At 35.9% G+C, this 18,698-nt stretch overlaps 1 protein-coding gene and 1 long non-coding RNA gene across 2 annotated transcripts; both read left to right on the forward strand.

Moving 5' to 3' along the window:
* Positions 1–1,235: 1,235 nt before the first annotated feature.
* Positions 1,236–9,233, forward strand: LOC121383879 (lysM and putative peptidoglycan-binding domain-containing protein 3-like). Its single transcript, XM_041513979.1, has 2 exons — positions 1,236–1,660; positions 8,439–9,233. The coding sequence occupies exons 1-2, from the start codon at positions 1,373–1,375 to the stop codon at positions 8,994–8,996; spliced, it is 846 nt and encodes a 281-aa protein (XP_041369913.1). The 5' UTR covers positions 1,236–1,372; the 3' UTR covers positions 8,997–9,233.
* Positions 9,234–15,806: 6,573 nt separating this feature from the next.
* LOC121377813 lies at positions 15,807–18,593 on the forward strand. The gene is made up of 2 exons (XR_005958661.1): positions 15,807–16,104; positions 17,498–18,593. It is a non-coding gene; the product is annotated as an uncharacterized LOC121377813 (long non-coding RNA).
* The last annotated feature ends 105 nt before the right edge of the window (positions 18,594–18,698 follow it).

Consider the following 18,698-nt stretch of genomic DNA (forward strand, 5'->3'; position numbering starts at 1 on the left):
CCGCTGTCACCACTACATGGGCTACTCTTTCCGATTAGCAGCAAGGGATCTTTTATTTGCACTTCCCACAGGCAGGATAGCACAAACCATGACCTTTGTTGAACCAGTTATGGATCACTGGTCGGTGCAAGTGGTTCACACCTACCCATTGAGCCTTGCGGAGCACTCACTCAGGGTTTGGAGTCGGTATCTGGATTAAAAATCCCATGCCTCGACTGGGATTCGAACCCAGTACCTACCAGCCTGTTGACTGATGGCCTAACCAAGACGCCACGAAGGCCGGTCTCATATCTGGTATGTTACAGACTTTCACATGTGCTGTATCGGCTGTGGAAAAGCATATACAAGTATGTATATATAAAATCTCTTGTTGCTGGAATAATCCACAGGCAGCAGGGTTCCTCTCTCTCACTCAAGGCTGTGTAACTGTGTTTTTCAATAAGCATGCATGTGTTAACTAAAGACACCAAATAGCTGGAGCTGACATTTTTCCAACAATGTTAAATAATATATACACACCTTCGGACTGTTTTTATTTGTTTGTGTTGTGCTGGCATTGGTCATACATACTTTATCCATTCATTTATTCTGAAGAAGGATCCTCCACCCTGTTGTGAGCACTGTCAGTGTACTCTGACGGTACACAACATTTTGGTGGAGTGCAATCATCTAATGAAAACTAGAAAAGATATATTTGTTAGAAGAAATGTGATGGAATCATCCAGAACTTTGTTGCAATTTCTTTGTGATACTGAATTTTATTCTAAATTTTAATTTTACTTCTCTATCTTATTTGATATTTTTGCACAGTTCTTTATACTGTGTTTTAATTTAAATCATGCATTTTTATGTTGTTGTTTCATCAGTTCATGTTTGGATTTACCTTAGTTTGTCGCCCAATAGCTGATGTATTTTTCATGCTGGGGTGTCATTAAACATTGATTCATTCTTACTTAATGACATCCCATGAGGGATAATAAGATACAACTTAAATTATTTATGGGATGAAATAAAATATTCATTCATTCATTCATTCATTCATTCATTCATTCATTCATTCATTCATTCATTCATTCATTCATTTAGTAATTTATTTATTTTTCTAAGTACAAAGTTTTTAATTGAAGACATGTAAAAAAACCTAATAGGTTGTGAGACCAAGAAAATTTTTGTTTAGAGTAGTTGCCCTTGCCAAAGTGGCAAAGTTTACTTTTGTTTCCGCTTCCTGTCTGCCATGTAGTTCCTGTTTAATAACTTTTTGATAGTCAATGTTTATTTTTATTTAATTAAATCTGTTTAAAAGATGTCAGTTAGTGCTTTTTCTTATTTAAATTTCAATGCCTGACTTCCAAATCAGGGGAAAACTGATGTTATGAGTGCAGGTTATATACGAGGGAAATCGTGGCGCTCGAAGAATCGAGATGAAAAGAACCGGGGTCAGTACCACCAGGTTCAAAATGTCAAGTCAGCACGCGTATACGTATTTGGACAAGACAACGTGGTCGAGGACGATGATACAGAAATGGAGATGTCTGATTTTCGTTCTCGACGAGGTGGTTCGGGGAAAACTGCAGCAGAACCAAATGAACCGGTCTATTTTGAAAAACAGCTGTCCAAAGATGATACACTTCAAAGTCTTGCACTTCAGTATGCCTGTCCGGTAAATAAGCCTTACATTTCACAATGTTTTGGGGTTTTTTGTTGTTTTATTAAATAAAAATAAAATGTATAAGGACTGGAACATATTTATCCGTAATTGTCGAACTTCCAGAATTTTTTTTCATTGGAGGTCATGTCAGAAGGAATTGTTAAGAGTTAAAGTTTTAGTCTATATCGTGATTCTATCGAAGTACGTCGATCTCGCCCGTGGCGAGATAGACGTAAATCCTATTTCCTAATGGGCGAAATCGCCGTACATTTTATAAAGGATTGGCACTGTTTAGAATGTTTATATTATTAAATTAATTAATGTATAGACTTATTCTTATTCAGTGCATGTTGGTGTGGGGTTTTTTCAAATGTTTTTCATTGATGATTGTGTTAGTTTATGTTTACACCTTGGCGAGATTGGGCGAGATCTCCGACATGTTTTTCTTCTGAGTAGAAGCTGGTTATGATGTAACTAGATTGTATTAATAATGTTTAAAATGTATATATTAATGTGTGCATGACGTTGTTGACTGGATACTTGTTTCAAGCTGAAATGTTTTTTTATTGGAATTAAGTCATAATAATAATTGTAAAATGGTTTCGGTCCACATATATTAAAACAGTTTTCATTTATTATTGCATTTAAAAAATATATTGTTTTGATAAAATTTACATATTGAACGAATTAAAAAAAAAAATAATAATTAATGGAATTAAGTCATAGTAATAATATTGTAAAATGACTGATGCAAATCTCGCGCAGCGCGTGAGCATGCTAAATATCATCATTTCCTGTTAGGGCACGAAATGACATGACGCACGAATATTGAATACACTAAATGAGAATAAGTCTATACATTAATTAATTTTAGTCATATAAACATTTTAAGCATTGTTTATCCTTTCCATTTAAATATAATATGCACGACGACTTCGCCCAATAGGAAATGGGATTTATGGCTATCTCGCCACGGGCGAGATCGACGTTGGGCGAGATCGACGGGCTCCATTCTATCCCATACGGGATTGAAAATTTTCCATTTATCGATTGGTTTAACCTTTCATTTTATCAAGAGTTATCTCTTTATAAGATATTTCTATCAAGAGTTATCTCTTTATAAGAGAAGTCGACAGTAATAATATATTGTCATTGGCTTTAATTCACACGGGATAGAATCACGAACAGTATATAGTGTCATTCACTACATATTTTAGCATATATAACTTTGTTTCTTTCAATGTTATCAAGTGTCTTAAAAGGATTTTATTTTGGGGACTATTATATAAAAAAAGGGGTTTAGATATTTTTTGGGGGAAAAGAAATTAAAATAGCATTAAAATTATGTAAAACGTATCAACACGGGATAGAATCACGAACAGTATATAGTGTCATTCACTACATATTTTGGCATATATAACTTTGTTTCTTTCAATGTTATCAAGTGTCTTAAAAGGGTTTTATTTTGGGGACTATTATATAAAAAAAGGGATTTAGATATTGTGGGGGGGGGGGAATAAATTAAAATCGCATTAAAATTATGTAAAACGTATCAACACGGGATAGAATCACGAACAGTATATAGTGACATTCACTACATATTTTGGCATATATAACTTTATTTCTTTCAATGTTATCAATTCTTTTAAAATGGTTTTATTTTGGGGACTATTATATAAAAAAACGGGGTTTATATACTCTTTAAAAGAAGAAACGCAAAACCACATTGTCGTAACATTTGGAGAATTGATTTAATTATTGAATGGTGAGTCCGATAATTACCAAATGTTGCAGGATTGTTCACAATTCACTCTAGTCCATTGTGAGTAAGTGATAGGACACACCGTCAAGGTCATCTGGAGTCAATACCGGGTGTGGGCTCTGCGTGTGTTGACAACTGCCTGGCACCGCCTGCCCATTGAAGCAACCAGAGTACGGATGACGTCCCGGGGGATGGTGGCCCACTCGGCCTGCAAGGCTGCTGCCAGCTCGGGCAGGGTCTGGGGCTGTGGTTGTCGCTGTCGGAGGTGTCGGTCCAACTCGTCCCATAGATGCTCAATTGGGTTCAAATCCGGTGATATCGATGGCCAAGGAAGGACATTAATGTTGTTGTTCTGTAGGAAAGCCGTTGTGAGACGTGCTGTGTGAGGCCTGGCGTTGTCATGTTGGAACACTGCGTTGGCGTTGGCCATAACTGGAACGATGTGTGGCCGGAGGATCTGGTCAATGTAGCCCTGTGCATTCAGGTTGCCCTGCACGTGGACCAGGTCAGTTCTGCCAGTGTGTGAGATGGCTGCCCACACCATGACACTACCCCCGCCAAATCTGTCCACTTCCTGCACGCAGTTTGCCGCATAACGTTCACCACGACGCTTATACACGCGACATCTTCCATCATGACGTCGGAGCAGAAATCGGGACTCGTCACTGAACCACACCTGTCTCCATCGCAGTTGAGGCCATTGTCGATGAATCTGGCACCACTGCAGTCGGAGTCGACGGTGTTGTGGTGTTAAGATGACACCTCGAACTGGACGTCTGGCACGAATTCCTACCTCACGTAGGCGGTTCCGTACGGTCTGGTCGGATATCCTGCGCAAACCTGGTATTGCTGCGGCTGTGGAGGTGGCAGTAGTCAATCGTTCCCGAAGGTGGCATACCCGGATGTAGCGGTGCTGCCCGGGGGTAGTGACCCGTGGTCGACCGGATCTAGGGAGGTCACGTGTTGATCCATGTTGCTGGTAACGGTCCCACAGTCTGGAGATGGTGCTTGGGGACACATGGAATGCCCTGGCAACGGCCGTTCTGGATTCGCCTGCGTCTAGTCGGCCGATGGCATTGTTTCTCTGCGGTTCACTGAGACGTGGCATGTCCTGGATTGTCAACTGTCGGCCAGATACAGAGGCCAGGCAAGCGAACACCCTGCACTTTTATACTGTCGGTGTTCATGTTGCACGTGCAGACAACGCACGTGCAGTGGTGACATGGTTTGCACATGGCTGCGTTTTTGCGAATATTCACATTTTGGAACTTTATTGTACAGTAGCTGCGTTTTATCGAATGTAACCGTGGGAATGTGTTTGGGACATGCAATGACCTTATATTCACAAAGCATGAACCGGTAGGAAACATAAAATCGGAGTTATAACCCATTTGTACCCTTTTGCGTTTCTTTTTTTGAAGAGTATATATTTTTTGGGGAAAAATAAAATAAAATAGCATTAAAATTATGTAAAAAGCACACGAGATAGAATCACGAACAGTATATAGTGTAATTAACTACATATTTTGCCATATATAACTTTATTTATTTCAATATTTTATTTTATCAAGAGTTATCTCTTTATAAGATAGAATTTCATTATAAATATTTATATACGGTAAGTAATATAAACAATCCCGTATATTTATTTCACGGGATAGAATCACGATATAGCCAAGTTTTAACCACATTCAAGGGTGACCAGTCATAACGTCCCCGCGTCAAATCGTCCCTGCGTACGAAGGAGGCTGTGCGTTAAATAAACAAGTAAACGGGGTAGGTGAAAACATCAAAGAATTAGCTTATTGGGCATTAAATCCTCAAAACAATCAAATTTTAAATGTCTTCAGTCTTGTCTCTGGTGTTTGGTGCTAGTGAGTGGAATTCTTAATTAGTTGTTATATGTAAGATTTAGTGGTCTCTTTGATTTAACATGGATATTCTTATTGGGCATTAAATCCTCAAAACTGATAAAAATCACATTTTCATTAGAAATTGCATAATGGCACGGGAAAAAAGATTGTTGAAAGAAAAATATTGATGTATAGGCCTAGCTAATGGCATTCAGGGATTGAATAGGGTTGAAATGACATTGAATTTGATTCCAATTCTGTCAAATAATTATTGTGTATGCTTTGTGTAGTTGGTGTTAAGTGTGACCGGGGACGTTTTGGTAGGAACCGGGGACGTTTTCACACAAGGACGATATGACCCGGGGGCGATATAACTGGTAACCCATTCAAGACATTGTTAACAACGACGATAAAATTACTCTCCTACCTTTAATTACCGTTAGACTTTCCTACATAAAGTGTGAAAAAAACATTACAATGACACAGATTCCACTTACCAGAATGTAACCATGTCACCTATATTGACTTTGCTGAGATACACATGTATCTCAGGGTTTCTAGAATTTTATAAAAATCCACTAGCCGTGGGATCAGTGATTAAAAAAATATACTAGCCATGATTAAAAATTAACTAGCCCTACTTTAAATAAATACAATTTTACTCATACATGTAGTAATAATCAGATATATATCACCTAAAGAGGGAGATAGAGCTTAAAAACCATTATATCGGGGGTGGGAAGAGGGGCGGGCTATTCATATTTACAAAATAAGACTTAAATGCATCATTTGACAAGATATTTTTTTCACTAGCCATCGGGCTAGTTGTAATAGTTATTTACTAGCCCAACACTGAATATCACTAGCCATGGGTCATGATGGGAGTGGGGCTACCATAATCTAGAAGTCCTATATCTACTAGCCCAAGTACTCTGACAGTAAGAGAGCTAGACGGACTTTTGGACTTTATAACGCTCTCAAACCATTGGAGACCAATCTATATAAATTCTGTGCAATTTCTGCCTACCAAACGGTAGTCAAAGATTCCCAGTCTAATATGTACAACAACAATCCTATGTTTGGCATCAAATACCTTTACATCGATCATTTGCGAGTTCCTTAAATAAAAAAAATGTTCACATATTAATCTCTAATGCACACACTACAAGAAGAAACCTGTTGGCAACAACATATTTAACCGGAACGGTATTGAAAGGGGGTGCTGTTGGGTTTCTTCCTGTAGTGTGTGTATTATACTTTTAGTGATTAACATGTGAAATTGTTAAAAAAAAATATAAAGGTATTTGACGTCAAACATAGGATTGTTGTTGTATTAAAGTGGATATCTTTGAATACCACTTGGTAGGCAGAGATTGCGCAGAATTTATATAGGGGGGGAAATGTTTGTTTTGTTTAACAGCACCACTAGAGCACATTGATTGATTAAGGGGTTGATTTTCAATTTTAGGGGGTCATGGCAAGTGTTGCCTTCAGTTTAATAACAAAAATTAGGGCACCAAGACAAGTTGGAGGGGCACCAAGGCAAACATTTCTTTCAAAAGAGGGGCACAAAGCAAATATACTTTCTATCATAATCAAATTTCTGAGACAAAAATTATTTCACTTTATGGTCTTGGACTCCAATGTTTATTTTTGATACAGATATATGCCATAATGATGTATTTTACAAGGTTAATAACATGTAGCATGTATGCTACATTACATGTATATGCCTAATGTAGCAGATATGCTACATTATTAAAAGTGTATATACAAATTTATGAAAATTCAAAAATTAACATGGAAGTGTTCAATGTACACTAACGCCTGTAAGTTGAATGGATATAATCATTTTTGGTATTTATTTTGCGTACTTGGGCACTAGAGGGTTAAAATAAATGAATGCGTCAAATATGCGGGCATGGCACAAGACTACCTCATCCTTCCTGCACCGCCTGTAGGAGGACTATTACTCAAGACTGGCTTGACGGAATGAAGCTTGTTTGTGACCGCAATGTCCCAATCATCTATGATATTAAAAATCACTAATGTGTAAGTCACAAAGAATATATTTATAAATGTGGTCAACTTAAACGTTACTTTTATGGGCACTTTTTTTTTTAGCACATTTGTTTTACATCCTAGGTTAATTGACCTGCCACTTTGCTAGATGTGATTTTTCATGTTACATTTTGTGTCATTTCTAAATAAATTTAAAATAATAAAATGCTGGATTTAAATAACCCCACAAAATCAAATTCCAAAGGGCACGGTGGCAAACCAGCTAAGACAGTATAGCAATTTTCTTGCCATCAACACCGTAAGATGTTAGGAGCATAACGGTAAGTAAGAAGGGCACCTCCGGCAGTTGCTGTCGGTACTGTGATGAAATTTGAACCCTGGGTTAGAGAGCGTTATAACTGTTCAAATGTCTGTCTAGCTCTCATACCGTCAAGAGTACTCTGGCTAAGATCTCCTAGAACAAATTTTTTAAAGCCTATAATTTTTTTGCCATTTGTTATTTTGCCTTTTTATTGTTGTCCCCAAATTATGGAATACTCTGTAACTAATATCATGTCATGATGATTGATTTATATTATAATATAACATATTTCATGTCAGATTACATCAAATCTTTCCACCCTTTAATAAAAGCAAAATATCAGTAGGCAAAAAACTACATATTTTTTGTCCTAGGAGATCTCAGCAATATTGATAAAGGTGACATGTTTACCATCTAGTATGTGGAATCTGTTTCATTGTAAGGTTTTATTTCACAATTTCTGTCTGGACAAAATGTTGGGGAATCTACTGGTAGTTAAACTTAAAAGTTATGAAAGTAATTTAAAGGCATACAGGTCCTTTGGAAGGGGGTGATGGAGTCTGGACACAGGATTCTAACATGGGCTATTCAACAGCTGCACAGTTTAATTACTAATTAGGCATTTGTATTTGACAGAAAATGGAACATTCTCAACAACTAATTTTTTTTTTAATTTTTTTTTTTTTTTATCGATATGCTAAGAAGGGTTACGGTTTGGATCAAACTTGGGTATTGAAGTGCAATATTTTATCAAGTGCTACTGAACTAAAGCTTTTCTTTGACTGACACACTCGGGCAAATGTTGCACCCATTGATACATCTGACTCAAGTATTTTTTATTTTTCATTTCAGGTTTCAGAGCTTAAACGTATCAACAAGTTGATTCGAGACCAGGACTTCTTTGCTTTGAGGTTTATAAAGGTGCCTGTCAAGCGGTTTGGACTTATGTCAGAAATTATTGCACAGGAGAAACGAAATGCAGATAGTGCGAGGCTTCTTTCTCAACAAAACGGAACCATAGAGGAATTTGTAGAAGACCAACATCTGGACTATGACTCGGACTCCTTGCAGGATCTAAGTGACCCAGAGACGCAACACAAAGTTATCCACACTATTAGCATCCAAGACAATTTACGCACCCAAAGTAAAGAAGCTGAAGACTTCCTAAGAAATATGGACAAGGACCTTTCCAAAATAATACAGCCTTCACGGAGAGAGAGGGATTCCTTGAGTGAGGTGATATCTGTACTGACCAACAAAAGCATCCATCCTTTGCAGTCGCAGAAACCAAAACACTTAAATGGTGCTGATTATGGCATACGGTGGTGGACTGTGGTAGGGGTTATGGTACTTGTTGCTTTATTCATTCCAGGAGTTTATTTTATTTATATATGGTTTTTAAAATCTTGATGTCTGGTTGATATCAGTGGGTATTATTATTAAATGTATGCTTGTCCAGACACATGTTCTACAGAATATAGTTTTAACTAAAGCTACATACACATGTATACATGTAGTTTGAAAAAAGAAAAAAGAAGGAAAAAAATTCTGTTATTGTATATATAATTTTTTTAAAGTCAATATCAATTGATTTTTGTTGTGCAGGCATCAAAATAAATTGAGCATGGTTGTATGGAGGTGATACAATAATGTAGAAAATTTTACTTTGATCTTAGCCACATATAATTAGACAACACCACCGTATACATGATGATGAAGTATACTTTGATGAATTGTTTTATTATTAAAATATATCATATTTACATGCAGGTATCAGTGCCTGGTAACAGTGATTCAGATGCATAACAGAGTACTGAGTAGATCTGTATCTGTGAAGGACTTTAATGAACAATATTCTCGCTCTAGCCAGTGCACCACGACTGGTATATCAAAGGCTGTGGTATGTGTTATTCTGTCTGGGATGGTGCATATAAAAGATCCCTTGCTGCTAATCAAAAAGAGTAGCCCATGAAGTGGCGACAGCGGGTTTCCTCTCAATATCTGTGTGGTCCTTAACCATCTGTCTGACACCATATAACCATAAATAAAATGTGTTGAGTGTGGCGTTAAATAAAACATTTCCTTCCTTAATGAACAATATCAAAGGGAATTGTAAGTTTAGAAATAGAACATCTGATCAGTGTTTACTAATCATTGACTACTGGATGCCAAGTTTGCCAATTGCGAATTTTAAAAACAATTGGCAAAATTTATTTTAATTTAGCAAATAAATTTATTGTAGTAATTGTTATTTTATTAGAAAATACCTGGGTTTTTGCTATTTTTGAAGTTTAAATAGATGATTTGACGAAATTTTCTGCTCACCCAGAGCTAGCCCTGAGTCGGAGGAAAACCACTGCATTTTGACATTAGCAGCAAGGACTCTGCCAATGTACCATGGCCTTTGATATACCAGTAATGAGGCACTGGTTGGAATGGGAGAAAACCTAATCAGGTACGGTTCACTGCGAAGATGTAATCCCTTGACCCAAGCACCTCAGGCAAGCACTCTATAAGTCTACAGACTGAGCTAGATCCCACCATTCTCTGAAATGATGCAACATACTAGTTACTAGATCACGGAATTGATACTTTTAAACAGCAGTCTCACTTCCCCATCCTAATATAGCTGACTCGAAATTAGTTATAATAGAGCTGCAGTCTCACTTCCCCATCTTAATATAGCTGACTCAGACTAGTTATAATAGAGCTGCAGTCTCACTTCCCCGTCCTAATATAGCTGACTCGGACTAGTTATAATAGAGCTGCAGTCTCACTTCCCCATCTTAATATAGCTGACTCAGACTAGTTATAACAAAGCTGCAGTCTCACTTCCCCGTCCTAATATAGCTGACTCGGACTAGTTATAATAGAGCTGCAGTCTCACTTCCCCATCCTTATATAGCTCACTCAGACTGGTTGTAATAGAGCTGCAGTCTCACTTCCCCGTCCTAATATAGATGACTCGGACTAGTTATAATAAAGCTGCAGTCTCACTTCCTCATCCTAATATAGATGACTCAGACTAGTTATAATAATAGAGCTGCAGTCTCACTTCCTCGTCCTAATATAGCTGACTTGGACTAGTTATAATAGAGCTGCAGTCTCACTTCCCCATCCTAATATAGCTCACTCAGGCTAGTTATAATTAAGCTGCAGTCTCACTTCCCCGTCCTAATATAGATGACTCGGACTAGTTATAATAAAGCTGCAGTCTCACTTCCTCATCCTAATATAGATGACTCAGACTAGTTATAATAATAGAGCTGCAGTCTCACTTCCTCGTCCTAATATAGCTGACTTGGAATAGTTATAATAATAGAGCTGCAGTCTCACTTCCCCGTCCTAATATAGCTGACTCGGACTAGTTATAATAGAGCTGCAGTCTCACTTCCCCATCCTAATATAGCTCACTCAGGCTAGTTATAATAAAGCTGTAGTCTCACTTCCCCATCCTAATATAGCTCACTAGGACTAGTTATAATAGAGCTGCAGTCTCACTTCCTCGTCCTAATATAGCTGACTCGGACTAGTTATAATAAAGCTGCAGTCTCACTTCCCTGTCCTAATATAGCTGACTCGGACTAGTTATAATAAAGCTGCAGTCTCACTTCCTCATCCTAATATAGATGACTCGGACTAGTTATAATAGAGCTGCAGTCTCACTTCCTCAACCTAATATAGATGACTCGGACTAGTTATAATAGAGCTGCAGTCTCATTTTCCCATCCTAATGTAGCTCACTCAGGCTAGTTATAATAAAGCTGCAGTCTCACTTCCCCATCCTAAGATGGCTGACTCGGACTAGTTATAACAAAACTGCAGTTTCACTTCCCCGTCCTAATATAACTCACTCAGACTAGTTATAATAGTCATGAATGTTTTTTGTTACCAACTGTCTTGATGCAATGTGCTATGACATCCTAACATCCTATTAGCTCATTCAGACTGGATACAGTCTCGACTAGTTATAACAAAGTCTTGTTTTTTGTAGGCCCTCAGATTTCACGCAAACGATCGTGTCAGTAAAATTAGGGAACCGAAATTTCATTTGCCATGATTATTATATCGAGAACTACTATTCAACGAAAATAATATATAATTTCTGATGGGTACCCATGATCACAAGACAAGAAACCGAAAAGGTGTTTCCCATGAAATTTGAAATCCTATGTCCTGTTTTTGGTACCAACTGTCTTCGTGCAACGTGCTGTGACAGACAAGTCTCATTGTCATTGTGATATACTGGTGTTTGCTTGCTTAAAACATGTTATAATATACAGTGAAACCCATATAAACCAAACACCCATAGGACCAAGTTACGAAGTAAAAAGTCTGTTTTTAGCTTTTTGTTCTAAAGAGAGAGTATGTTCTGTGTTGATATTTAAGAAAAAAAAGACTGAAAATGTTAAAACATTGTTTTGTGTTGATATTTAAGAAAGAAAAAGACTGTGAAAATGTTAAAACACCTTCCCTAAATTCAGCCAGCGAACATTTCACTAACGTTTGCGAACTATTTGATTGGTTCCCGACATTGCCATTTGGTTTAGCGTGAGGCCATTTTTCTGCTCGGTCTGGCTGAACACAGCCCAGCTTTTGAGAGAATTGTGGTTTACATAGGGTCTGGTTTTGAGGGTTTTCTCTGTGTATATATACCTTGTATCTATGGTATCTACTTAATGTTATTACCATGCCCAGGTCAGGTCAGGGATTATCCTGACAATGGACTACATGTATAATGGTAGACTAATAGTAAATACTGCTCAAAGTCGTAAGTTCTGATTCTATTTGGTTTAGTTTTTATTTGGTAGTAGACATTTTAATTTTCACTATCATATCGCCCAGTAGACTGGCACACTTCCATTACATGCACCAAGGAATAGGGCACTTTGACTGTTTTAAGCAAACCCATGTAGATACAAGTTTATATTATACCATTTTCGTGAAAATCATTGGATAATGAATCGAGATAAGCAATAAAAGCCTGAACTATCCTTTATAATGGAGTATAAAATTTAACACCAAGCCACACATTATAAAATGTAAACCTACATTGTCAGCCGTATTTTGACCAGAAACATAGGGCGTGCATAATTGTACATGTATATACATACAGTTTATTTTCATATCATATTTATTCATATCATTTGTATCCTTAAAAACAAATGTTTTGGGTTTTTTTTTAAAGTTTATTAGTAACAAAAAACAAATTTGGGAGTGCATGGTTGGGGCCTTGATAACAGTGATATCACTCCTAGCAGAGGTGTGACAATACAGTGATGCAATCTGTTACAATATGAGGTCCATGATATGCATCGAATTAGTTCGCAAGGCACATACCTTTTGTTTTGCATAATTTATATTGGCACTCTTATATCGGGATATGTTTTGTATCGTGACTTGCCAATAACATATCATTGCACCTTTAGAGCGCAATAAAAAAATTATTATGGCACTTTCTTATATGTATACCATTAGGCTTATTGGATAAATGTGTGTTCTGGGAATCTGACCCTGAATGTACCTAATAAGTAGGGACAACATTATTTTTATAATTATAATTGACATTTTATAATTAATATGTAGGTGAAAAGAGTACAAACATTTTATCAGCTCCCGAAGGGAGGAATGTAGTACAAAAAAATATATATATTATAATAATAATAATTTAAGGAAATAGCTGACCCTACCTAAAAATATTTTATGTGGGTTTTTTAGGTACACATTTTTTAAAGGCCTTACCAGGTAGGCACTCCTGGCATTCCAGCTAGTGGTAAAGGACATTTTAAAACTAAACACCACCCCCTCCCCACACACACACACACACATTTTCATATTTTTGGCTATGGGCCTGTACTGCTTCCTTCCACCCCCTGCTGGTTATGGCCCTGCTATTTTAAAGTTGACTAAATTATCTTCTTTTATAACAAATGTTCACATGGAGAGGGGAGGCAGGTTGTCTGAAATCCACTGTACTCACCCTCCATAGAATAGAGTAACATTTGCTATCACACTAAAATACACGTATGTAGCAGTATTTTAATGAATGTTCACTTGTGTTGTTAAAAATATTTCAATCCATCAGACATTGTAAAAAAAAAAAAAAAAAAACAAAAAAAAACGAACAATTATATTTCTTCCCAATTCCTGATTGGACAATAGACATCAGATTTTTAAAAATAATAATAAAACATTTTAAAATAGGCCAGAATAACTACTATGCAACAACATCATCTGTTGAAACAGTAACACAAAAATGTAACATTAATTTATTAACTATTTGAATTTCACATTAAAATGCAATTTTTTTTTTTTTAATTTCTTCTGTTTTTTTCTTCCTTTTTTTAATATTTATTTTCCCCAGACCATTCTGACTTACAAATAGCACTTTAGTCACACATAAAAAAAAAAGAGAATACATGTAATTGACAAAATAAATGAGAGACCGATTTTCATTAATGTTTTACTATTATTCTTGGTTATTATCAGCTGTAAAGAACAATGGCAATCTGTTGCCAACTATTGATGACCTAGAATACACAAAAGATTATTGAACTTTAACCGTACACAAGACTAATTTGCAGCTGTTGTGGTTTTAGTTTATCTTTTATATTTGTGGGTAATTTCGTAAAACAGTATATATACAGTGAAACACCTCTAAACCAAGCACATATGAGACCAAGCAAAAATACTGGTTTGACAAGGAATCCAGTTAAGAGAGATTCTGTTTTGTACTGGTGTTTAAAAAGGGGCCATGAATAATGTAGGGTTAATTTTGAGGGAATTCCTGTTTACTAAGTGTCTGGTTTTTAGGGGTTCCACTATAAATTTTAATACATTTTAATAAATTTGAGTTTCATAAAAGTTAGTTTTAGTCACGAAAGTCAAGTATAGACCCAGGGGTGCCCAGACTCCTACTTCATTTGACTATTATCTGTTTACATAATTTTCAGTATTATTTTGCTGAAAAATAAAATAAAATAAAATTGCAAATCTCAGCGCTTCCCTAGAGGTGAGAATGGGCCTTTGGTACATCTAGACCGACTTTTAAACCCCAACTTTTTTTTAAAATTCAGACATAAGATTGCCACTGAATGTTAAACATTGCTGAATAGGGAAAAATGTACGTTTAGATTGTAATGTCTTTCCATATTAAGATAAATTCAGTAATTATCTTTTACTCCATTAAAAAAATAAATGTATTTATTGATGCTGGTTCATTACTGTAATGTAACTGCTGTAAATAAACATTTTGAATTACAGTTTTCTCTTGTTGATTTGGTTGTGTTTCTTGCTGTTTTGTATTGTTTGTTGTTATTTTTATTTGTTGTTTTGCAGGGAAGGGGTTGGTTGTTGTTTTTAAAATAATTTTGTTTATGTGGTTGGTTTAGTTTGATTTTTGTGTTTGCTTTTGTTGGCGTTTTTATTTTATTTTATTGTAAGGGGTATGTTGGGGGGGGGGGGTTGTTGGGGTTTTTCTCTTTTTTGGGGGGTGGGGGTGAGTTTGAGGCGGTCAGTTAATTATGTAACTGATTAGAACAGGAGGGTATTTTGCTTTTAAAACTTGAAACGCAGATCATATATGTCGATATATGCAAACTCACAAAACATAGACCAGTGGTAAAGCCCATTGCACCACGACTGGTATATCAAAGGCTGTAGTATGTGTTATTCTGTGGGGAAAATTACTAAGTTTGACATCCAATAGCCGACGATTAATAAATCAATGTGCTCTAGTGGTGTCGTTAAACAACAAAACTGGGATGGTGCATATAAAAAAAATCACTTGCTAGTAATGATTTTTTTTTTAAAGCAGGTTTATTCACTAAGACTGTCAAAATTTCAAATGTTTCACAACCAAGACCGAAACATTTGTTTTGTTTAACGACACCACTAGAGCACATTGATTACCGGTAATTAATCATTGGCTATTGGATGTCAAACATTTGTTAATTTTGACATAATCTTAGAGAGGAAACCCGCTACAATTTTCTATTAGTAGCAAGGGATCTTTTATATATATATATATATATATATATATATATATATATATATATATATATTATTATATACACCATTCCACAGAAAAAAATAGCACATACCACGGCCTTTGATATACCAGTCGTGGTGTACTGGCTGGGACGAGAAATGGCACAACAGACGGGGATCGATCCTAGACCGACCGCGCTTTACCACTGAGCTACGCCCACCCACCTCCGATTAATATGTGTACTATAGTGCTGTCGTTAAACAAAAACAAAAACACGCAACACACAGTTACTAGTTGGTGCTCAACACCAGTGGAGAATGACACAGATAAACAACTTCCGGGTTAGTTGTCAAAATGGTTTGCGTTCCATGCATCGTAATTCCTTTTTTATTGTGGTTCTTCCATCGATATTGTAAACCATGGATTGCAAAAATGTTTCCATCATGGTTTCCACAAAAGGTTGAAGAAGAGAAATCGCCTGATTTATCAGCAGGGGACACAAAGATCCTGGAAGGGGAAAACCAAAAGGTTTGTTCCGTATTCTAAGTGTGGCATGTCTCACGACACAGTTTATTTTTATTTCATCATAAACCCCTACATACAGTGATAGAAACAAGTAGAATTTGTTACTTGTCTACCAATAGTTTCAATTGTCCAAATTAATTGTTAGGTTTATTTAAGTGCAAGTGCCAAGGACAATGTTACCGTGTTTGGTAGCTTAAAATAAAACAACAAATACATTTTTACCTGTCCACTGATGTCCATTTTGCTTGTCCGAGCAGATTTTCACTTGTCAGGACAAACGGACAAGTACAACACTGTACATATAGTGTGAGGAATTTGGATGGTTACTTGGACATAGCCCAGTGGTAAAGTGCTCCCTTGATGCGCGGTCGGTCTGGGATCGCTCCCCGTCGGTGGGCCTTTTGGGCTATTTTTCGTTCCAGTCAGTGCACCATGACTGGTATATCAACGGCCATGGTATGTACTATCCTGTCTGTGGGATGGTGCATATAAAAGATTCCTTGCTACTAATGGGAAAAATGTAGCGGGTTTCCTCTCAAAGACAATGTCAAAATTACCAAATGTTTGACATGCAATAGCCGATGATTAATAAATTAATGTGCTCTAGTGGTGTTGTTAAGAAAAGCAAACAAACTTTGGACGGTTACTGGAAATTCAAATAATTTGTCAATACGACCGCCACAAAACATAAATGTTTTATCTCATTTGGCGTGTTTTTGAATTTATTTATTTTTAAGTTGTTTTCTTTTGAAATTGATCTTTGTTTCATTTGTAAGATATTAGCCTTAGTGCTCTGCTTATTGAGAACTAAATGGATTTTTTTATTTTATAATCCAGTGTTTGACAAATATCTGAGTAATTCATTACTCCTCACCAATGCTTTAGATAGTGCCCTTTGTATTTGATAATTTCCACTTGCCCAGATAAAAAATTCACTAAATGGGACAGAGGGCTAGTGGATGTGTCGAACCCTGTAATCACATTGTGTCATCACAAAGATAACTCTATAACAAAAACATAAGATTTTACCTACCACTGCGTAGGCAAAGATTCCCACTCTAAATAGATTACATACATATACCTTTACATTGATAATTTTAAGAGTTATCTGAAAATAAATATTTCACATATAATTCACTAATACACTACAGGAAGAAACTTGATAGTACTCACCCCTTTTCAACTATGTTTCTGTGAAATATGTTGGTTTTCTCTGGTTTCTTTACAATATTATAATATACTTATTACTGGTATATTCCAATTAATTAATTATGCAATAAATGAAAAGTTCATGTTTGACATAACTTCTGTCTTTGGGTTCTAAAAGAAAAATTAAAATATAGTGTTTAGCTGGTTCTGATTTTCTTTGTCTTACTAATTTTAATCCATTTTCCAGGTGGCACAGAATGGAGTGGCAAATGGTGTTTGTAACGGTCAAACAGTAACAGCAGGTGATGATTCTAAAAAAGACAAATAGTGAATAGCCAAAAACACCTCTTGTTCCGGTATGGAACACGTATGAATCAAGAATTGCGATACAGATGAACAGCAAGACTGCAAGGAGTTTACTACCATGAAGCCTATTCAGATTTTTATTTATCATTGTAGACAAAATTAATGTATATAAATTAATACTAGGGAAGATGTGAAAAATCTTGCTCCTTTTTTTTTCTCATTTAAATTAAGGATTGACATAAAATGAATAATCAAGCTTATGGTTAAGCTTTTAAAAACTACTTTATCGTAAACATACATGTATTGTGCAATAGGTGTTTTGTTAATTTTACAAAAAAGATTTATTTGATTTGTATTATAAATCATAATGATGTATGTATAATTAAGAGAAAATGACTATGCATCTTCAGCAAATAAGCAAAAGACGTTGAAACACCTAAACTTATAATAAATAGGAATAGGATTGGAGAAAACATATTTCAGGCAATATATGATAATTATATATTTAAGTCTCATGCTACAATCATTTGCTGGCATTCTGGTGTCTGGGGGGAGGGGGGAGCACTGGCTATGCCCCTCCCCACATCAAACTTCTTTTTTTTAACTATTAAATTTTATAAAATCATCCATACATAGTGTATGTGTTGGTGCCCCAATATAAAATGATGCTTAGGGGTTTGGGTTTTTTTTTTTTTAATTCTGAATGTCCTGTCTCAGCCTTGTACAAGTATATGTATCCTGTTTTTTTTAATGTTTCTTTTTTTTAATTTACCAATAATTCTTCTATTTTTTGTATTAAAACATTGAAATTAATTTATTCTGAGCTTTTGTATTATAAAAAAATAAGTGGATGACTTGCTCCATATTTTGTAAAATGGGTGACATTTCAGATTTTGGGCTCAAGTTTCCATTTAGTGTTCTCTCTAGTTATTCTACACTTAATGAGATATTCTTCTTTGTGGATAACAAATATGATCAACATTGAACATTTAGCATTCTGTCAAATTGTAAGTTGATAAATAAATGTTAAAATCCAATGCTTAAAATATTATTTTATGTTTAAGTTAAAATATTTCACTTCTGTGTTCAGTAAAGTGCAAGATACATGTATGTACAATAGGAAACACTGATACATGTATTTA

Source organism: Gigantopelta aegis, chromosome 2 (assembly GCF_016097555.1).
Source record: "Gigantopelta aegis isolate Gae_Host chromosome 2, Gae_host_genome, whole genome shotgun sequence".
In the NCBI taxonomy this organism is placed as follows: domain Eukaryota; kingdom Metazoa; phylum Mollusca; class Gastropoda; order Neomphalida; family Peltospiridae; genus Gigantopelta; species Gigantopelta aegis.

Coding starts and splice junctions, on each gene's coding strand:
- LOC121383879 (XM_041513979.1), top strand. CDS start 1,373: ATGAGTGCAGGTTATATACGAGGGAAATCGTGGCGCTCGAAGAATCGA. Junction 1,661..8,438: donor CACTTCAGTATGCCTGTCCG/GTAAATAAGCCT, acceptor TTTTCATTTCAG/GTTTCAGAGCTTAAACGTAT.